This window comes from Gracilinanus agilis, chromosome 1 (genome assembly GCF_016433145.1).
Source record: "Gracilinanus agilis isolate LMUSP501 chromosome 1, AgileGrace, whole genome shotgun sequence".
In the NCBI taxonomy this organism is placed as follows: Eukaryota; Metazoa; Chordata; class Mammalia; order Didelphimorphia; family Didelphidae; genus Gracilinanus; species Gracilinanus agilis.
Genome location: NC_058130.1, coordinates 311,747,624 through 311,770,233, shown reverse-complemented (window position 1 = coordinate 311,770,233; position 22,610 = coordinate 311,747,624). Strand labels below are relative to the sequence as shown.

The 22,610-nt window shown below is 38.5% G+C and overlaps 1 protein-coding gene and 1 pseudogene across 1 annotated transcript in view; one reads left to right on the top strand and one right to left on the bottom strand.

Moving 5' to 3' along the window:
- ELL2 (elongation factor for RNA polymerase II 2) overlaps positions 1 to 11,321 on the bottom strand; it is a 96,513-nt gene extending 85,192 nt beyond the window's left edge. The window contains exon 1 of the mRNA XM_044662691.1: positions 11,125 to 11,321. Coding sequence (XP_044518626.1) covers positions 11,125 to 11,274 — 150 coding nt within the window. The 5' untranslated portion in view covers positions 11,275 to 11,321. The remainder of the gene's footprint in view (positions 1 to 11,124) is intronic.
- A 6,450-nt stretch (positions 11,322 to 17,771) lies between these two features.
- On the top strand, positions 17,772 to 22,271 carry LOC123231389 (annotated as a pseudogene).
- The last annotated feature ends 339 nt before the right edge of the window (positions 22,272 to 22,610 follow it).

The following is a 22,610-nucleotide window of genomic DNA, read 5'->3' as shown; positions in this document are numbered from 1 at the left end:
CTATGCCCTACAGAGCTATCCTTAATTCCAAGCTGTTCAATGTTTCTATTAATAAACTTAGAAGAAAGCATATATGGCATATACTTATAAAATCTGCAAAGGAAAAATAAGCCAAAGGTCAAAGAATTTTGGATAGAGCAGAAAGGACACAGGACAAAAACATTTATTTGATCATGAGATGAATTCTATTTTGTTAAAAGTTAGTTTGGATTAAAACACTGCCTTTTGTGTTGTATGTTTATTCAATTGTTTTTATTGATGACTAGCTAGAAAGATCTGGCAAAGTGTAGAGCCTGGAATCAGGAAGACTCGCTTTCCTGAGTCCGAATATGGCCTCTGAAACTTACTTAACTGTGTTACCCTGTGCATGTCACTTGACCCTGTTTTGCCCTAGTTTTTTCACTTATAAAATGAGCAGGAGAGGGAAATGGCAAACCATGTTAGTATCTTTGCCAAGAAAACTCCAAATGGGGGCACAAAGAGTAAGACAGGGTTGAAAAAAAAAACCCAAGAAGCTAGAATGATTGGCTGAAATGATGAAAATTAATAAGAACTGATATCTGTATTTGGATTTTTAAAAACTGAACAGATATAGAATGGAGGAGGCAAAGGTGGACAATAGTTTATGTAAAAAGATCTGTGGGCTTTCTGTAACTTTACAAAAGTGGAAAGAACTGTCATAGTAGATACTGGGTTCCACATATCTGAAGGCTTTCAAGTAGCATCTAAAAGATCTCAAATGTTCCTTTCAACTTTGCAATATTTTGGTTCTATGTTGCTGAGAATCCCTGACAAGCTTTTCTTTTCCATTCAGCATGTTTCTAGGTTGCTTCCATCTAACAGGATTTTATGCATATAAGAAACTTCAGACTGACTTAGGAAATTTCCATTTATCCCAATGCTATTAACTCCTACAGACAATAACAGAAAATTTGTGGGCAAACATAGTCTTTGAATTATCTTTAAGGCTGGACCAATGTTTCTCAAATTTTGTCAATAGGAATCTGATGTTTATGGACTGATGATGAACTGAGCAATTTTCCTCTTCTATGGAGAGAGTATATTCTAAGAGCAGAATGAGTTGTATATTTTAAGACACTGTCAATCTGTTCATTTGTTTTTGATTTGGTTTTGTTTCACTTTACTTTCATGACAAAGGAAATTGTCATGTTATTTTGGGATTATTCATGCCATTTACACTGTTCAGTCTTAAGCAGAGTTATCCATTTCACATGGTAATTTTAAAAGAGGTGTTGCCTATATGAACCATCACAATCACAGGCAAGGCTTTTCCTTTTTCTCTGTGAAACAGGCTAAGGTTGATGGCAAAGAACTCCTTTCCCTTGCACACAGAAAAAAGCCGCCTAAGTCTAATGATGCTTTTTTCACTCTTGCAACTGCCTAGTAAGATGAAGAGTTAGAATATTGAGTTTCCTACATTTTAGTAGAATAGATGGTATTTCTTCCCTAAGGAGTCTACTATACTATTTTAAGAATTTTAACTTTTAAAAATTTCTTATTTTTGACAGCTTTACCAAAATAAAAACTACCAGAAATGTGGCCAGTGTAGTTTTAAGTATCTAGATGGGGAAGTATGCCTGGGGCAAGGGTAACAGTGAGAAGAATTATTTTGATAAAACACCAAAAAAGTATTACAATCAGACAGTCTTCTGATGAAATCAAATACAACTAACCTTTATTTTCTTGGGTTCATAGGAGGAAAGGGGAGAATAAGAGTGATAGCATAAATATGAAACTACAGAGAATCCAAATTTTGGCAAAGTAAGAAGTTTTTTTACACTAAACCCTTACTAAATATACCCCCCCCCCCTTCTCAAAGGGCCAACAGGTCAGAAAATCATACCACCAGGAGCAATAACAATAATAGCAACTACTATTTATATAGCATTTTTAAGTTTGCAAAGCACTTTATAAATTTCATTTAATCTTCACAACAATCCTGGGAGGCAGGTATATGAGTGAGGGAAACTCAGTCAGCCATTGGTTACATGACTTGCCCAGGGTCACAGCTAACTGAGTATCTACGGCTGACTCCAGGCTCATTCCACTATGCCACCTCCATGTATTTATAATTCTTCTTTGCAGATGTGTAGAAAGAAACACATTTAGCAATTTACTAAGTAAAGATATTATAAGGTTTATCCAGTAAAGAATAAGCTAACTAATTTCTAGTAATTATAGCAAATCCAAAGATGCAAGAAGAAAATTAAAAAACAACAACAACAACAAAAAAAAACAACCAAAGATCTATTCTCTGTTCCACTCTGTAAAAATGATGAAGTTTTTTGGTTCCTTTTCTTTGTTTTAGAATTAGGGTTCTAATGTTCCATCTGTAAACTTAAAGAAAAGACTGCCTGGGCCGCAGAGAGGCAAAATGACTTGTCCAGGGGGACACAGCTAATGTATGTCCATTTTCCTAACTCTTAGGCCAGTTTACAGCTATTATGCTGCCATTCTTTGGGGAAGAATATGACTAAATAATAGCTATTGAAAAGCTATATTTCTTTATTAAAGGTCAAATACTAAGAATATAGTAAAAAATTTTAGCATTATTTCAATTCAGGATTTTAGATGGCTTGATTTAAGAGAAAATTTTATCTGAATCAATGGCTAAACAAAAAATGAGTTCTTGTGAATCATTTATTTTGTATCTGCAAGAGTATAATTTCCTTTTCTTTTTCAAAAGGGAGATCTACTTTGGCCTTTTAATTGTGATAAGTTTATCTGTTTATATATAGCTGTTCTTCAAAAAGGAAAACACAGTTTAGTACCCTATGATCGAAACCTACTGTGCTTAAGATGTACAGTGAAAAATGGCAAAATAACCTTTTCTTGGAGGTAGTTGGGAGACAGACAGAAGAGGAGGCTGATATTTGAATCCTGGTGCTGCTATTTTATTACCTATGTGATGTGGGCAAATGACTTAACCTAACTTGGCCTTGGATTATCTGTAAAGTGAGGGGGTTTTTTTAGACCCCTTCCAAACTTCTATATATGGGCCAATGAAAAGGTTTATGGTTTTATATTAAAAACTTAGAAAGCTTCCATAGCTTAAAGGAGAGTCCACAGAACTCAGCTTCCAAAAGAACATCTGCATTGATTTTAGACACATATTGTACTATACACACATATATAGTAACTATAAAACCAAACATGTTGGTTTGCTGACAGCTAAAGAAAATTGGGCATTGTTTAACCATATGGAGAATATTTAAGAGTTAACACTGAGCTTAAGTCACAGTTATTGCAACACTAAATGGAATCTACAAAATAGTTTTCAACTTGCTAAGATATTTTAGAAGAAAGTCCCATGATTTACATATAAGTACTATAAAACTCGAGATTTGGATTTTTCACTTGTAAAGGATTTGTTGATTTATTCAGCAAACAATTACTAAGGATACTGTGAGGGAAGTGGGGGGAAGGTCTACATTCTTTGTTAAAAACCACAAACAATTCCCACATCATCAAAACCAGATATTATAGCCCACTTCATAAATCTAACATAAAAAAGCTTTTCAACAAAAAAACTAACCCTTACTACAAATAAATTTGGATTCCACAATACCCTTATTTTCTTTCAAGATAACAGGATATATTATTTTGTAGATCTGATACCAGTATCTTCTTCTTAATATTTTTATTGAGACAAAAGAAATATCTATTAAGTTACTTAACTATCTTTTTACCACATCCATTCCAAGATCAGTCAGTCAGTCAATAAACATTCACTAAGTGCCTATTATGTAATGGGCATTGCACTCAGTGTTAGGGATACAAAGAAAGACAAAAGATAATCCCTGTCTTTGAGGAGCTTACAGTTGAATGGGGGAAATAATACACAAAGAAACATGTACAAACAAGCTACTATCTAGGATAAATGGGAAATAATCTGTAGAGAGAAGTCATTAGAATTAAGAGAGGGAAAGGCTTCAGGTAGAAGGTGGAATTTTTAGTTGTGTCTTCAAGGAAGCCAAGAAGGAAGGTTTTTGTTTCTTTTATTTTACTGGCCTAGATCTATGATTTTATTCTCCATCACCGTGGATAAAATGCTAATAGGTAACATCAGTGGAAATCATTTTTTTCCCAAAAAGCACTGGTAAAAAAAGTATCTTCTCCAGATAAATATTTAGGTCTCAAAGTGAATAAGAGTATCTTAGAGGAAAATTTAATTTACTGGATTGTCAAATGATGTCAAACTCTCTGTCAGGTCAAACCCCATCCAATGAATAAGATTCATTGTTTACTGGAAAAAATTTCTGGCAGGTTTCTTCAGCAAACCAAGTATTAATAATTGGACCTTTACAATTTTAAAAAATGTATGATAAAAGCTTTATGTATTCAAGTAATGTATGTGCTTTTAAATGTCCTACAAGAAATTCTCAAACTAAAGAGGAATGACACAATCAAAAGACACAGGAGAACAGACTGGAGGGGCAAGGGAAAAAACAGTGACTTCTTTTTTCAAGAGTTTAGATTTAGAAGTGGAGCTTCGAAATATAAAAAAGGGCATATAACATTATTTAACATTTATGTTAGCCATGAGTGACAAACTATACTGGTTATCTTCAAGTAAAAATAAATTTTTTTATTAACAAATCTCTGCAAGTCAAGTATAATTTATAGAGGCTATGCACTTAAGGCGGCTGCCAAAAAGGGCTTAACTCACACATATAAAAATCTAAATTCTCTTAGCTATGAGAATAAAAAAGACAGACAAAAAATTCCCATTATACCTAAGATTTCTTCTGTTTGCCCTAAGAAATATAGCAATGTCCTAATTTCACATCCTGATATTTTTCTTGGTGGAAAATCACTTTTCAAACCTTCACCCAAACAAACCACTTATCTAATCATCATTTAACTTAACTGAAAAAACTTAGTGTACGTCACTGAGCTTTAACACTGGAAGGATTGTTAAAATCTAGAGTCAAGATCTGTAGATTTGCTTTCAGTCATCTAAAGGTCATTTATGATTCGACAGCAGACACATTCTGCAATAAGGAAAACTGAAGCATGACCCTATTTGTCTATATTAATAATTTAATTACTTGCAGTACCAGTAGAACAAACTTGTTTTGAAAATACTGGCTACATGTTCTGTATTCAAACAGGATCAAGCAATTATTTCTGGGTTTAAGTTCCTGGATTTTGATTCATAAAGCCTTAAATCATTTATATACTCATTATTTGAGGTGCTATCTTCCCCCCTTCTCTACCTCATACTTAAATGTCAACCATAGATTCTGTTGACTGGTTCCAGGTATGTACTTTCCAGGTTGTCAGTGGAATCCTTAGAACCAGTTCTTCCTGAAGGTTTAACATAGCCCATTGATAGCAATAACTCCCTAGCCAAGCAAAATAGAGAGCTACAGCCCTCCCATGTAACTCTGGCCTGGATTATGTTTCATATTTCCCAATAGTGATTTTGACGTGAAAAACCAGTTAGAACTGTGCTACAATGCTACCTGCTTTTTTTTTTTTAAGTATTTTTTTTAATGCAACCCAAGGAGAAGGTTCAGTGAAATTAAGACAAAATAATTTAGCCAGGTATATAGGTTTTTTTAAAAAATGCATTGAAACTTTCTGAAAAATCACATCAACACACACAAAAGGAAAAAAACATTAGGTCATTTAAAATGCATTACTTATTCCCTCTGAGAGGCATCTTTTATTTTTTACTAGTTTCCAAAAACATCCAACCAAAACTAAGAAATAATCTGGCTATATATATATATACCCTCTGTAAATTAAGTAGAAGTGTCTGGTTATTGTAAAATTATGCCAATGACTTAACAGTTGAAAATTATATTTTAGTGCCTCTGTGAACCTGGACTTTGATCATAATCTAATAAGCTGTATGAACACTGCTTCTTTAAATTATTTTGAAAGTAAAAAATAAAGATGTAAAGTCTGGATCTTGTGGCTATTGTCATTAAGCATATTAATAATTATTCCAAGATTTGCACATCCTTCTAATCATATGTGTGAGTATGTTTATGTATATGTATCTCTGTATATGTGTAACATTTCACTTTCCAAATTCTCTAACTTTTCAGACAATCAGGACACTGCTTTTCAGAACAATCTCCTTTGTTATCACCTTTCAACCTTCACTTATCGATGAATGATAAACTCCTAAGAGCTCTCTACTACATGAAATCTTTATTTTTGTCTGGCAAGAAGATTGAGATCAACACTTGCATTTTTAATTATTTTAAGTCTAAAAATCAATATAGATAACTTACTGAATGATAGTTTGGGTTACTTTGTAAGTGAAGAAGGATTTGTATTAATTGTGCATAAATTGTATTTATGTGAGGGAGACTGAGAAATGTTAATAACAATTAGAAATAAAACACTGCAAGAAGATGACAATCAAGAAAAAGAAGTCAAATTAACAAGCTTTTATCAAATTATTCAGTCTCACTAAATGCCTGTCACCATAATCGGGATATAAAGAAAGGTAAAAAATAGTCCCTTTCCTCAAGGAGTTCATAATTATGCAAAGAACTATGTTCAAACAAGATATATGGAAGATGAATTGGAACTAATTTCAGGGGAGAGAAGGCTTAAGGGAAACCAGGAAAAACTTCTGGCAGAAGGTGAAATTTTAGTTTATCCTAATTCTTAACTAGAATACTTAAAAAACCATTAGTCAAATTTTGGAAACCTACCATGGCAAGGCCCATCAACTAATAGATCTCGGAGTATCTTACTTTATTTAATCTAGGATTCAGAATGCATATCACTGATAAAGGGGAAAGAAAACTAGAATTTATTTATGATTCTAATGTGAAGTAAAACTCAACTCAAAAATTTATTAAACCTCTACCATGAGCAAGACATTGTGCACATATAATTATTTTGTTAGCTTAAGTTCATTTCTACTTTGGTAATAAGTATTAGTACTTAAGCATATTGACTTAAACCTTAATGCTGAGTAAAATCTAAAAATATGAATTTTTAAATGCTTATATTTATATTTGTAAATTATTTACTACCAGGTACTAATAAAAACTAAGGCAGTTTTGTTCAAATATAAAATTGTTAAGATTTTACAAAATAATGTTAATGGGACACTAATAAATGAATGTGCTATTCTTCCTTCCTAGAAATTAACTTTCACCCAGACACATACACACAACACTCTCTCTCATATAAGTAACAGGAAGCTTTAAAGTTAAAAAAGTTTTAAGTGTAAATACATAAGTAACACCAGAAGTGGGCATAATGATAGTGCTTTGCACATACTAAGAGCTTAATAAACGCTTTTTAATTCATTCAATGGGTATCACTTTAAATTTTCATCAAGATATAACAAAATTAAATTGATTAGATTGGTAGTGAAATGAGAGGAATGTAAAATTTGCATAGGATTTTATATTTGCGATTTAAGTATTCAAACAGCAAAATGATTTTACCAATGGTAACTGGCAAACCATTTCACTAACAACCGTTTATTATAAAATTCAGTACTGCTCCTGGGGATGTAATTAGGAAAAATTGATATAATTATATTAAAATATGCTTTCCTCCAAATATTGGCACAATCAGACAGCAAATTTTTAAAAATTTTATGTCTCACTTGCCCTTTTCCTTACTCAGCTTACATTTACCTGCAGTTAAGAAGACAGCTTTGCTAATGTCAGCAAATTACCCACATACTCATCTGCTCAAACATGTTTGGTTCATAATGCAAGTCATGAAAACCTTTTAAGTTAACACACTTACACATACAACCTGTTTCAAAATGTTTCCTGATTCAAATCGACTGGAAATTTTCTTATAAAACAAATTGTTTCTTACAGTAGTTTTTTTACTCATAGACTTAATTTGTATACCAACTTAAAAATCAAATCATATAGGATAAGACATTGGCAATCATATGGCATTTATATCCATCTTTTCAACAAATAAGAGGGCATGCAAATAACTAAGATCTATTAGTTTGAGATATCTTCTGAAGCAGTAAGGAATTGTGATTTAAGAAATAAAAGATGTCAGAATTTTAATTAAAGCAAAGTATTTTCATGAACTCCATATGTTGCATAGTTCTTTTAGGTTCACTCAACTACTTCTAAGAATTTTTCATTCCCTTTACCTCACAGCTCTTAGAAGTTCCTAAATTCACCTCGTCAAAGTCCACCAATTTTCTAGTCAGAATGGATTATCTTGGAAGAGTAATTCCATTGGACAAAGAACTGAAATTTAATTTATGAAAGTTCTAGTAATTATAATGTTGAAACTTCTGGCTCTTAAAAAGTATTGCCCCTTTAAAGTTCTTAGACCGGGAGAAGTAATAATAATTGATTTAACCTTGCCTAGCTTGAAGTTACTTGGGGAATGCTTGCTGTCTGGCTCCGATCTCTTTACAATGAAGAATACAGGAAGGCTGAGGGAAATTTTATGAGAAACTGAAGCAAATTTTTCTGTTAGCATAGGCCTAAACCTTCTTTCCTACTACATAACATTCAAACACATATGCACACTTCCTAATTACAGCTTAATTTAAAGTTTTTTGAATTTATTCTGACAAGGGTTCAGTGTGAAAAGAGACCCAGACCAGTATATTTCGTACAGTAGCTGTTGCTTCTCTATTAATCATTTGGCTGACTAGAACCAAACTATTAGTCAGGAGGAAAAGATCACTATCAGTTCTAAGACAAATTTGTGTCTGATTCAGGACTTTGTGTCTGATTTATTTAGTCAGACAATATATTGGAAGAGGTTGCATTGGGAAATAATCTTCCATTAGCTGGTCTAAAAAAGTCAATGTGGCAGCTTCCTAGTTTCAGACAGTTCTCCTACCTTTTGAAACTCTTCCCACTTCCTGACCCATAGTTCTAGCAGCCTCACCCTGACTCACAGCTTTGCCAAGCATGTTAAAAAGTTCTGCTGGTGCTGAACAGACAGCCTGAGCTATTGGTTTGGCCTTGGGATAGGAACTGGTTAAGCCCAGAGCTGGGCCTTGTCCTGTGGCAAATGCCAAGTCAGCAGGTTTCCTCCCCTCCCCCCTCCCTTTTCCCTTCCCTCCCTGCACCCAGGAACTATGCACAGTACCAGCAACAGTTTTCCCTCCAGCCTGGGAGATGGGAGAAAAGGGCTCTTATGTCTAACCCATCCCACCTGGCTCCCATGCACAGAGAAATAAAGGGACAAGAAAAAACAACACATTTTTTTCTTAACGCCCCACTCTGTCCCTACACAAAGAGTACACATATTCCACCAGTTTGCAGATGGGAGAGGAAAGTAACTTTATGGAAAAAGCCCAAAGCTAACACAGCTAATATTAACCCCCTGATTGATTCAAGGACTCAAGTTAGCAGGCTAACCCACACCATAAAATCACTGTAGAGAGGGGGTGATGGGCGATTTCCTTCCCTTCTCAGCAAGGATGATGGAAGATATACTTTTCTGCTATCCACACCCACAGCTGAAAGCAGTGGGATTCAAATTAGCTTGATCTTAACCCTATACTATCCAGATATGGAGAGAATAAGTGAACGCCAGAGAGAAAAGTAGGGAAAATAAACGGGTCTCCTTTCTCTGACCCTCAGAGGTGGTGCAGGGCAGCACAGCCTCGGAATCACTTAATCATCCTGCAACTCTCTAAACAGCATATCTCCCTGCATGTAAAGGTTGTTCTCTGCCAGTGTCAGTCTTTGTCACCTTCTGTATCCAGTCTCTTCTTTTCCCATGGCTCTTATGTCTCCTGATTATCTTTCTGGGTATACATACTTCTTTCCTTATTGAGACCGTCTTTTCCTCCACTCTGTTAGCCACACCTGTCTGTCTGGATTCTCTCTCTCCCATCTCTCAGGCACACTCACTCCTGAGACAGTATCTTTGCCCACAGTCCCCACCTCATCCATTCTCCACAAAGTCCCACTTTTCCTGTACTTGAACTCATGCATCTCTTCATCTGCAGGGCTGTATTTTTCTCAGGCTGTCTGTCTCCCAAATCTGGCCTGTCTCTCCTATTCACCTTTCCTTTTGTATCTTTCTTGGTAATAACTTGGTGAAACAGTACACATTTATCTGTGCATCCCTCTCTCCATATTTCTCTACCCTCAACTCTGGTGGAGTTCTTCACAAATCCCTGAATAGGGATTTCTCCTGCCTTTAGACTGCTCTGTGCTCGTCCTCTCCCTCTGTGTCAGTGTATCTCTCTTCTGTGTGTAAAGCATGCCCACTTGTGAATTTATGGTTCCCTCTCTTCCTTGTACATGGCTCACAAGTGTTCGTGTTTCCTCCTTGGGGGTGTCTCTATGTGTACCTATGTACCTTCAATCGTGTCGGTATCCCATTTCGTGATCCCGTGGGCACATGTCTCCGCCTTGGTGTTCTCTGTCACAGACTCTCTCTGGTCCTACTGCCTGCACTTCGATCCCTTCCGCTTGTTTCTCCCATATGGGTAGGTGTCCATGTGTCATTCATTTTACCTCCACTTGGTGGGTTCCTCTAAGTTGCCCCCTCTCACCTTCCACGGGGTTTGTGTGTGCGTCTTCACCACTTCCCCCCTCCCCCCCAAGAAGTGTCTATCAGGCATGTCCCCGTGTACGGTCGTGCCGGACTGTGTCCCGACTCTGTCTAGAGTCTGCCCCGGTGTTTCTTTCTCTTCTCTATGGTGTTTGTGGGGTGTCCGCTCCCCCGAGAGCGGCGGGTGGGTCTCACTCTCTCTCTCAAGAGTCGCGTTACGGACACGGGTGGGGGTGGGAGGAGTGAGCGAACCGCTCTCAGAGCTCTGCTTGGGCTTGGGGGAGCCACCCTGCCCGCCGCCCAGCTGCCAAGCCGAGAAAGGGGCATTAGCGACCGACGCCGCCCACTGGCTGGCTCCAGGCTGTCCGAGACTGAGCGAATACTCCTGGGAGGAAAGAATTCTCCCGGGGCTGAGGTGGACAGAATGGTCCTAGGAGGGAGGACGGAATCCTCCTAGGGCTGAGGTGGCTTCTGCTTGCCCGCCCCGTGACTTCCCTGCTGGGACAGGACGGGATGGGACGGGAGCCGGCAGGAGCTTGAGGCACAGCCCCGCTCCGGAGCGCCCGCTCCGCTCAGTTCTGCTCCGCAACGAAGCCCAGCCCAACCCAGGCTCGGACTCACCTTATGGGTCTGGTAGGTCTCCAGTGCCCGGATCGCCGTCTCTGTGAGCTTCACATGCAACACCGTGATGTTGTCCTGGCCGAGCCTCCCGCACGATAAACCATAGCGCCGCTCCTCCCGCAGACCCGCAGCTGGCCCCCCCGCCGCCATCTTAAACTCCCCCGGGTGCTGCTGCTGCTGCTGCTGCTGCTACTGTTGCCTCCACTGCGGCCGCAGCTGCTCCGGCTCCTGCAGCCGCCACCACAGCTACGGCCATCCCGTTGCTGACGTACTGTCATATACTGAGCGCAACTAAACCCTCCCGCTGCCCGGCTGCCGCCACGCCCCGCCCCTTTCCATTCCTTTCCGCCCCTCAGGCCCGGTCACCGCCTCCCGCCTCCTATCATTGGCTCGATTACTTCAAGGCCCTCCTCCATTGGCTGCACTACACCCGGAGTGGGGCGGAGCCTCTAGTGGCTTCAGTTTCGCTTCGGAGACTGGATACCAGGGAGCCCAAAAGCTTACGTAGAGGTGACGCGACTCCTTAATTATTTCTGACGTAACGCATGAACGACTTGCCCGGTCGGCCGCGATTGGTTAGCCTGGGCTGTGGCTCTTATCCTAATTGGGTGGCTAACTTTAGGCTTTGGTTACCTGGAACCGGAGCCCCTCCCAGTTAGGAAGTGAAAGCGAGGGTTGCCTGTGAGTGCTTCGATTTTTTTCCCCCTTTTCAGTGGGATGCCTGAACTGTGTAGGCTCTGGGGACGTGAAGAGTCAGGACAGAGTCAAGGAATGGAAGTGGGGGGAGTGGAGTTGTGATGGCGACCAAGTAGGAATTTGCTCTCTTAAGGTTGTTGGGAAACTCCTACTTTTTCTTGTGAGGTTAGCGTTTGAACTTCTTTCCAAAGCTCAGATACTACAGACAAGGGGCGGGGACTGTGCAGCTGGGAACGGGGAGTCCCGCAGCTGGAGGGCGGGGACTCTACAGCTGGGGAGGGAGAAACTGTTGCTCTGGGGAAGGGAATCTATTGCTTCTAGGAAAGAGGATACTTTGCATTACTGTAGTGCTAAGATTAACCTGGAACCTGGAATTGGTGCTGTAGACTTTGTTTGGAAAGGTGTATTAGCTTCCTTTAATTTCCTTGATTGATATGGAAAGAAACTGGATATTGACAGAGGTCTATTCGTGGTTCTGCTGTTCATTAACTTTGTGACTTTAGGGCTTTAAATCATTTAACTTCCCTAACTCTATTTCCTCATCTATAAAACGAAGGAGTTGGACTAGATAGCCTCCTGGGTCCCTTTAACTCCAATCTAATTCCACAAGAGTCTTTACTGAAACATTTATTCTACTGGAAACACTTGAACATATCCAGTGGCCGAAATAGTACTGCTGAAATGCAATTCAAAAATGCAAGAGTAAGTTCCATTCCCACTGCAAATTACATGTTTGTGGTCGAAGTTGGTTGGGTATGAAATATGGTTAAGTGCCTACTGTGTGTGCACAGATCTATTGCAGTTTCAGAGCGAGTTTCAGAGATAATAAATTTTCTTTCAAAGGATTTAAAGCCTTTGAAATTGAAAACCGAATTGGGTTAGGCTTTGGTCCAAATTCTAAGTAATATTGTTAATTGTATCTACGTTTATTTGACTGGGAAGTAGGAAACACCTGAATGAATTTAAATGGCAAAGTAGGGAAGGAGTTTCAGAGGCCAGCAGGAATCTAGACACAGTAGGGAAATAAGGGGTCGTCTTAATATTTCCCATTTAATTGTTAGATTAATAGATGCTCTAACATTTGAGAAAAAAATTTCCAATATACCCCAAATTATATTAAACCCTAGATTTGTCGTGGATGTGGCTGAAAGAACTATAATCAATAATTCTTTTCCTGCTTCTGTGGAAAGCTCTTAATAGTTAGAATGTTGAAAATTAGTGTTAACTGAATTGTTGGAAATAATGTGGAATCTAAAGCCCTTGCAAGAGTTAAAGGGATTATTCCCATTTTAGCCTGTCCTCTCATTACAATTGAAACCATCCTCACTGCTTTAACTATAAATTGAGCAAGTTAACTAGATCAAATGAGATGTTTGTAAAGCCCTTAGCACAGAGCCTATGGACACTTAATACATACTTATTCTCAGCCTTTCCCTTTTCCTAGCTAATCAGTATGGCTTTAAAATGAAAAAAAGAACTTTTTTTTTTAAGCCATGACATACTTTTGTGTATATCAGGTTGTTGATGGCAGTCTTAAATTTTTTACTTGTGGACATAATTGATATGCAATGTCACATTTAAATTGGTTTAAGTATTCTCTACAATCTCCTTGCAGCAGTGTTTCTTTCTGAGAAGTGGAAGCTTCTACCAAGCCAGATCTCAAATATATACTTTCAAAATAAAAGTCTTGCTCACATCATTTAGACTTTGGTTTGATTTGCATTCCATTTAATTACTGTTTGTCTTTTTTCCCCTTGACTTTGGCAGTTATATATTTATAGTTAGTTATTTTGTGTGTTTGCAGACAACAAAAATAATCATCTTTAAAATCTTTCTCCACATAGGGGTTCTCCTGGGTGAATTCTCACCTACAAATCATCTTAATTCTATTTTCCTTTTGGTGGTAACTCTACTGAAGTGGTTGGATGAGTAATTAATAGTATTTATTGCCACTGCAATTTTGAAGCCCCTTATTAGGAATTTCACATTCTATAATTTGGGGTATATGGGAAATTTTTTTTCTCAAATGTTAGAGCACCTACTGTTTTTATGAAGGATTTAATATTTATGTTTCTATTTTTTCCTTTGAACTTTGACATTTTATTTCTTGTGATTAAAGATGTTCATAAAGACAACTTTACCAAGCAAAAATGTTATTTGAGGCATCTGCTAGTCATTCACTGATGCCTCATAGCCACATAAGTACATCATGCTTGCATGAGGATAGTCAGATTTGTGATGCTGATTAGGGTGATTATGAAGGGAGTTGATGAAGAGTTATGAAAGTTACTATTTTTATAGCTATATCCAGTTTGTCATATCGATATTTATTGAATACTTACAATGTGCAAGATGCTGTGGGATATTTATTGGATACCTATAAGGTATAAGATGCCGTGGGTATGCAGATAAATATAGCATCTGTAGTTCCTGAATTCAAGCAGCTTATGTTCTGTTGTGGTGACAGAGCCAACATACATAAAGTAGAAAACAATTGAGTGCTGAACCATTATTTATTACTGGATCAGTGTAGCAGGAATTCAGGAAAGGAAAGACCTATATGGCCTGTCATAAGTGGAAAAGGTTTCATGAGAGAGGTAGAATTTGGGCTTAAAGAACCGAACCAGTAGGATATAAATAAGTAGAGAGAAAGATCTATTAGATAAGGAGGTGGAGGTGGAAGAGGGATTCTCTCTCCTCAATCCATTGGGCTTTATTTTTATCGTGACTGTGTTGGGTGTCCAGAAGGGTGGAAAATATAAAATAAAACCCTATTATAAAGCGATTCATGGAGTACATCTTAGTCAACTGCAATATTTTCAGGTTTGGTAATATTGTTAGTAGACTTAATCAGTGGACATATTTCATGGGCTTAGGTGATAGTCTTTGAGAGTTGAGGTACTTGAAAAAATGCATTGTTATTCAGCCAACCTACTAATGAGGCACTTTGAGCCTCATTAGTTTGGCTAGTCTATCAGTCAATTTACATGAATTATGATGTACCTTTTATGGGTTAGGGAATTGAAGTAGAAAGAATAAAATGCAAAGAACTTGCATTTTAATGAAGAATAAAAGAAGTACATATAACAATATAGTTATAAGCAAAGCAGTTGGGTGGCTCAATGGATGAGGGCCTGGAGTCAGGAAGATCTGAGTTCAAATTCAGATTCAGACACTTACTAGGTGTGTGACCCTGGGCAAGTCATTTAACTGTTCAGTTTCCTCAACTATAAAATGGGGATAATAATATTACCTACCTCCCAGGGTTGTTGTGAAGATCAAATGGGCTAATATCTCTAAAGCACTAGCATAGTACTAGCAAAGAGCAGGCATTTTTTAAATGCCTATTCACTTCTATATATACAACACAAATAAACACAAATATTTATACTAAGTAGTTAAATACAAGGTAATTTAGGAGGGAAGGCATGAGGAAGAATTTCATGCCAGAAATAGTGCTTGAGCTCTGTCTTAAGTGGAAGAAAGAGACTTTGACACAGAGATAAGGAAGAAATCATTTTACTAAGGAAGAATAATGGCAAAGGCAAAGAGTTGGGAGTTTCATTGATTTCACTCATTCGATAAACATTTTTTAAGCATCTATCATATGCCAGGCACCGTGCTGAGTTCTAGAGCAAAAGACTGCCTATCCTCAAGTAGTTTATAATCTAATGGGGGAGATAATATGTAGACAAATATATACAAAGCAAGCTATACACAGGATAAATAAAGATAATTAAATGAGAGAAAGCACAGAAATTAAGAGGGGTTACAGAAGGCTTCCTATAGGAAGTAGGATTTTAGTTGGAACTTAAAGGAAGCCAGATCAGTTGGAGCAGAGGACAGTGACCTTCTAGGCCTCGTGGACATTCAGAGAAAAATCTGGAACCAAAAGACAGAATGTCTTGTTTATGGAATAACCACAAGGTCAGTGTCTCTGGATCAAAGAGTATATGTCAGACCAGAAAGGAAGGAGGGGCCTAGGTTATGAAGGGCTTTGAGTGGCAAACAGTATTTTGAATTTCCATCTGGAGGCAATGGATGTGGGAGGAGCAGAGATGTCAGTTAGGCCACTACATCACAGACAAAGAAAGAAGTAATGTCCAAAGAGGCAACAAAGATGGTTGGGAAACAGGCTGTGAAGAGCTTTAAAAGCTCAACAATTCTATTTGATGCGAGTTGATAATGTAACTACTATAAAAGTGAAATTTGGGAAATGCCATCTAAAAGTATATATATATTTACTATGGACATGTGGGAGACTTTGAAACTACATTTCCCATGATTCCTCATGGTAGACAAAAAGTGGGATGATGTAAGAGAAGGGATATAAACTCCTGTAGTGACTTTGAACTTCCTCTTTAGCTACTGGGCGCAGGATGAGAGGGGAGGTAATTATGGCTGAAGCGGCAGTTTTGAATTTTTACCGGTGTGTGGTCTAATGACTTTATCTATCAGCATGGCTTTAAGTAAAATACTAATTTCTATATTTATATCAGCCTTTATTATTTTTAATCGTAATACTACTTAGTCAACATAGGTCAGACCTGTGCTTAAGAAAAATTACTTTGGCAGCAATAGGCAGGATGGACCAGAATAAAGAGACACTTGAGGCAGACATACCACTTGTTTTTAGAAATCTGCCATATGTGTAGTGAGATACACGTACACACACATACACTGTGCACAACCCATTCCTGGGCCAGTTCTCAAAAACTTTCCTGCTTGATGGGACCTACCAGAATGTATACTTCATTGGCACATCCATTGAGAACCCAGTGAACCCCCTATTCTAATGATAAACCATCAGAGAAAGAATTTTTGATCCCATGGATAGGAATTGGACTAGTGATTGTATTGTCTTGGGGGAACTCCCAGATGAGGGAACTTCCTTGGCCAGTGGAAGTTGTATTCTATAATATAACTGTTTACAAATCATTAGTAAGTTCCCTAATTAGTATGTCAGAAGCAGGACTAGAATCCAGGTCTTCCAGGGTTAGAGGCCTGCTCTCTATTAGCAATGCCTTGCTGCCTTATACTGCCCATCAAATCTTAGCTCCTTTTTTTCTTTTAAAATTCATACCTGTGACTTTATTGGGAGAGGGAATCCCTGTTAAGGAAATTTTATTGGCAAATGAAGTTCTATATCTGTTCCACACTCAAACAGTCTTAGAGGTTAAGTGACTTACCAGAGATCACATAGTTGGTATGTGTCAGAGGCAATATTTAAAACTACAGGTCTTTCTGACCTTAGGGCTGGTTTCATTGCTACTTACTTCTCATTATTCTTCCTATTTAGGGATATGCAAAATTCTCTGATTGCTTTGGCCTCTGTTAATGCTATAATTGACTTGTAGTTTTCTCCCTGTAGTCTAAAGTCACCTCAGGTGATAGAATATTAAATCCAATAGGCATGTATTATCTGACATATGCAATGTACTGTACTATCCACTGGGGATACAAAGGTGAAATAAAATATAGTTTCTTCCCTCAAAAAACTTACTGGAATGGAGAATGGAGGGAGTTAAGACTAATACCCAAGTAACTGTAATACAGATCATATAGGAAGAATTTGATAAAAGAACAGAACCAGGGAAGGACAGCTGGGCCTGGCTGGGCCAGGGAACCAACAGGTTAAGGATGTTAACTGTATTTCCACAACCTTCAACTGGAAGAAACAACTGAGGATCTCTCAGCTAAGGATTGTGTCTCTAACTGCTGAGAAAGTCGAGGCCAGTTGATGTGTGCTCTCCCTTTCTTTCTTCATTTCAAAGTCCCTTAACTCTCAACGAAGGAGCCTTTCTTCTTGATAAAGCCAAAACTTCTATATGTGTAGTTGATGACTATATTTCTTCCTTTTTATCAAATTACAGCTTCAGTGATCTCCCCTGTCAACTTCAACTTCTTTATCTTTTGATTCTTTCTCTTCTGCCTTCAAAAATGTTCATATTATGGGGACAGCTGGGTAGCTCAATGGATTGAGAGTCAGGCCTAGAGACAGGAGGTCCTAGGTTCAAATTCAGCCTCACACTTCCCAGCTGTGTGACCCTGGGCAAGTCACTTGACCCCCATTGCCCCTAGGAGCCAATACACAGAAGTTAAGGGTTAAAAAAAAAAATGTTCAGATTGGCCTTTGGTCTTTTTTTTTTTTTTTTTTTTTTTTGCAAATTCCACTCTTTTCTCTCATCTCCTTGCCTTTAGACCCACCATGCTCCAAATCTGAAATGCCTTTATCACTTCCACTTCACAGTCTTCTTCCTCTCCTCTTTCAAGATGCAAATTAACTTTAGTGTATCTAGGATAAGAGGGGAATTGGCTGAATTGGGAGGGGAAAAAAAGAGGAACAGCCAGGTGGTTCAGTAGATAACGAACCAGGCCTAGAGAAAGGAGGTCCTGGGTTCAAATTTGGCCTCAGACACTTCCTAACCAGGTGACCCTGTGCAAATCACCATTGCCTAGCCCTTAGAGCTCTTCTGCCTTTTAACCAATACACAGTATTGATTCTAAGATGGAAGGTAAAGATTTTTTTTTAAGAAAGAAACAAAGTATCAAATTTCTCAGATTAGGGTTTTCAGGATGTCTCAAAATTGTTTTTTTAGGGGGGGATTATTTTTTTAACTAAAAATATCTTTCCATGTTTACATGATTCATTTTCTTTCCCTCTCCTTCTCTCTCCTCTCCCAGAGCCAATAAGCACTTCCACTGGTTATACAAATGTTATTATTTATACCTATTTCTATATTATTCATTTTTGCAATAGAGCAGTCCTTTAAAACCAAAATCCCAACTCATATACCCATATAAACAAGTCTTATGTTTTTCTTCTGTGTTTCTACTCCCACAGTTCTTTCAATGTGGATAGCATTCTTTCTCACAAGTCCCTTTTGATTGTCTTGTAGTAGCAAAATCTGTTACATGGGATTATCCCACAATGTTTTACTTCCTGTATATAATGTTCTCTTGGTTCTGCTCATTTCACTCTGCATCAGTTCCTGGAGGTCTTTCAAGTTCACGTAGAAATCCTCCAGCTCTTGGGCTCTGAGGTTGTGAGAGAGGACACAGCGTTGGAGACTCGGAGCTCTATGTAGACTCTTGCCTGCTGCATTGGTGCACCCCACTCCCAGGCAAATGCATACCCACTTAAATTTAATTGGCAGTTAAACTAGTGGTGGAGGAAAGAAAAGAAAGACAGGAGGACAAGATGGCTGAGTTAAGCAGTAAGAGTGACCTCAGGGAAAATAGCCAGCAATGTGGAGAAAAAACTCACCCATGCACAGGAAAAGGTTCTCCAGAAGTTATGGAAGGCAGATGAGACTAAGGATTAAGGATGAACAGTTGGATCAGTGCATCCAGAACTTCAACAAACAGCTGACAGAAGGGCCCAGGCCGCAGAAGGATCTACACAAACAGCAAGAGGTAGAAAGAGAAACACCATTTAAAATCACCCTAGACAATATAAAATACTTGGGAATCAATCTAACAAAACAAACACAGCTATTATACGAAAACAACTACAAAACACTTTCCAAACAAATAAAACTGGACCTCAACAATTGGAAAGCCATTAACTGTTCATGGGTAGGACGAGCTAACATAATAAAAATGAACATCCTACCCAAATTAATTTACCTATTTAGTGCCATACCCATCAAATTACCAAAAAACTTCTTTACTGAATTAGGAAAAACTATAACAAATTTCATTTGGAATAACAAAAGATCAAGAATATCAAAGGAAATAATGAAAAAAAATGTGAAGGAAGGGGGCCTAGCAGTACCAGATATCAAACTATACTATAAAGCAGCAGTCATTAAATCAATATGGTACTGGCTAAGAGATAGAAAGGAGGATCAGTGGAATAGACTTGGGGTTAATGATATCAGCAAGACAGTGTATGATAAACCCAAAGAGCCCAACTTTTGGGACATGAATCCACTATTTGACAAAAACTGCTGGGAAATTTGGAAAACAATATGGGAGAGATTAGGTCTAGATCAACATCTCACACCCTACACCAAGATAAATTCAGAATGGGTGAACAACTTGAATATAAAGAGGGAAACTATAAATAAGTTAAGTGAACACAGAATAGTATACTTGTCAGATCTCTGGGAAAGGAAAGATTTTAAAACCAAGCAAGAGTCAGAGAAAATTACAAAATGTAAATTTAATGGTTTTGATTATATTAAGCTAAAAAGCTTTTGTACAAACAAAAACAATAGTCAAAATCAGAAGGGAAACAACAAATTGGGAAAAAATCTTTATAACAAAAAACTCTGACAGGGGTCTAATCACTCAAATATACAAGGAGTTAAAGCAATTGTATAAAAAATCAAGCCATTCCCCAATTGATAAATGGGCAAGAGACATGAACAGGCAATTTTCAGGTAAAGAAATCAAAAGTATTAATAAGCACATGAGAAAGTGTTCTAAATCTCTAATAATTAGAGAAATGCAAATCAAAACAACTCTGAGGTATCACCTCACACCTAGCAGATTGGCTAAAATGAAAGAAGGGGAGAGTAATGAATGTTGGAGGGGATGTGGCAAAATTGGGACATTAATGCATTGCTAGTGGAGTTGTGAAATGATCCAACCATTCTGACTGGCAATTTGGAACTATGCCCAAAGGGCTATAAAAGACTGCCTGCCCTTTGATCCAGCCATACCATTGCTGGATTTGTACCCCAAAGAGATCATAGATAAACAGACTTGTACGAAAATATTTATAGCTGCGCTTTTTGTAGTGGCAACAAACTGGAAAAGGAGGGTATGTCCTTCAATTGGGGAATGGCTGAACAAACTGTGGTATATGCGGGTGATGGAATACTATTGTGCTAAAAGGAATAATAAACTAGAGGAGTTCCAGGCGAACTGGAGAGACCTCCAGGAAGTGATGCAGAGCGAAAGGAGCAGAGCCAGAAGAACATTGTACATAGAGACTGATATACTGTGGTAAAATTGAATGTAATGGGCTTCTGTACCAGCAACAATGCAATGACACAAGACAGCTCTGAGGGATTTATGGTAAAGATGCTACCCACATTCAGAGGAAGGACTGCAGGAGAGGAAACATATAAGATAAACAATTGCTTGAATGCATGGGCTGAGGCGGACATGAATGGGAAATAGACCCTGAACAAGGACACATGTTACAACCAGTGGAAATGTGCATTGGCCATGGGCGCGGGGAGAGCGGGGGGGTGAAGGGGAAAGTAGGGGCATAAAGTATGTAAACAGGTTAAAAACAAATATTAATAAATATAACTTTTTTTTCTGGACAAAAAAAAAAAAAAAGAAGGATCTACACACCAAATTGGCATCTGTCAAAGCAATGCACAAAGCATCGAAGAAGCTAACAGATTGTCTGCAGGAGGTGTGTGAGCCAGCCTGGCCTGAGAGAGAAGAGACAAACAAAATGGCAGAAAACAATGACCTGCTATGGATGGATTACTATCAGAAACTGGTGGACCAGGTGCTTCTGACCATGGACACTTATCTAGGCCAGTTTCCCAACATCAAGTCTCAAATTCCTAAGCATGGGAGGAAGTTGGTGGACTACGACAGTGGCCACCACCGTTATGAATCTCTTCAGACCGCCAAAAATAAGGATGAAGCCAAAATTGCCAAGGCTGAGGAGGAGCCCATTAAAGCTCAGAAAGTATCTGAGGAGATGAATTGAATGAATGAAACTTGGGAAGTTACTGTCTCTGTGGAATAGCCGTGTTGGTTTCTATGTCATCACATTCCAGGGCATTGCTGGCCTCTAAGAGAATTTCCACAAGGAGATGAGCAAGCTGAACCAAAACCTGAATGGTGTGCTGGTGAGCCTAGAAAGGAAGCATGGCAGTAACACATTCACTATCAAGGCCCCACCAAGCGACAGTGCCCCCATGAAAGGGAACAAGAGCCTCTCACCATCACCTGATAGTTCCCTAGCTTCGAAGAGGCCCACCAGTCCCACTGCCTCCCAAACACACTCCATCCAAGGAAATCAAGCAGGAGCACATTATCAGCTTGTTTGATGACAATTTTTTCCCCCAGGTCAGCATGACCACCCCCTCATAGCCAGGAGACGTGGCAGAGGCTGGAGGGACCAAACCAGTGGCAGTAACTGAAGGAGCCAAAGAGACTGCTGCAAGTGACAGAGCCTCTAGCTCCCTGCCTGCCACTGTGAATGCAACTCTAGAGGGCAGTACTCCCTCTAAGAGGTCCGACCTTGCCCCCAGGTTTCATGTTCAAAGTCCAGGGACAGCATAACTACAGGGCCACGGAGAGTGATGAACTGCAGCTGAAGGCTGTTGATGTTGTGCTGGTGATTCCCTTTGAGTACCCAGAGGAGCAGAATGAAGGCTGGCTCATGGGTGTGAAGGAGAGTGATTGGCACCAGCATAAGGAACTGGAGAAATACCGAGGCGTTTTTCCTCAACTTCACCGAAAAAGTTCAGTGAGAGTTAGAGCCATCAGTCTTCTTTCAAGGGGCATGAAGCCACCTCCCACTCCCTTTCCACAAAAATAAATAAATGTATGTGTGTGTGTGTGTGTGTGTGTGTGTGTGTATGTGTGTGTATGTGTGTATATATATATATGTGTGTGTGTGTGTGTATGTATGTATCTTATTACACTTTGTATTAGTTGTTTATTGTTGATAAGATTAAGAAGACTGTTGAAAAAAGAAGAGAAGAAGAACTAAGGCTGAAAAACTTAACAGATGACAAACAAAAATTGTAATAGTCAAAATGAAGTTTTAAAAGTGTTATTTTCCAGCTGATATGTATCCCTGTAGTTGA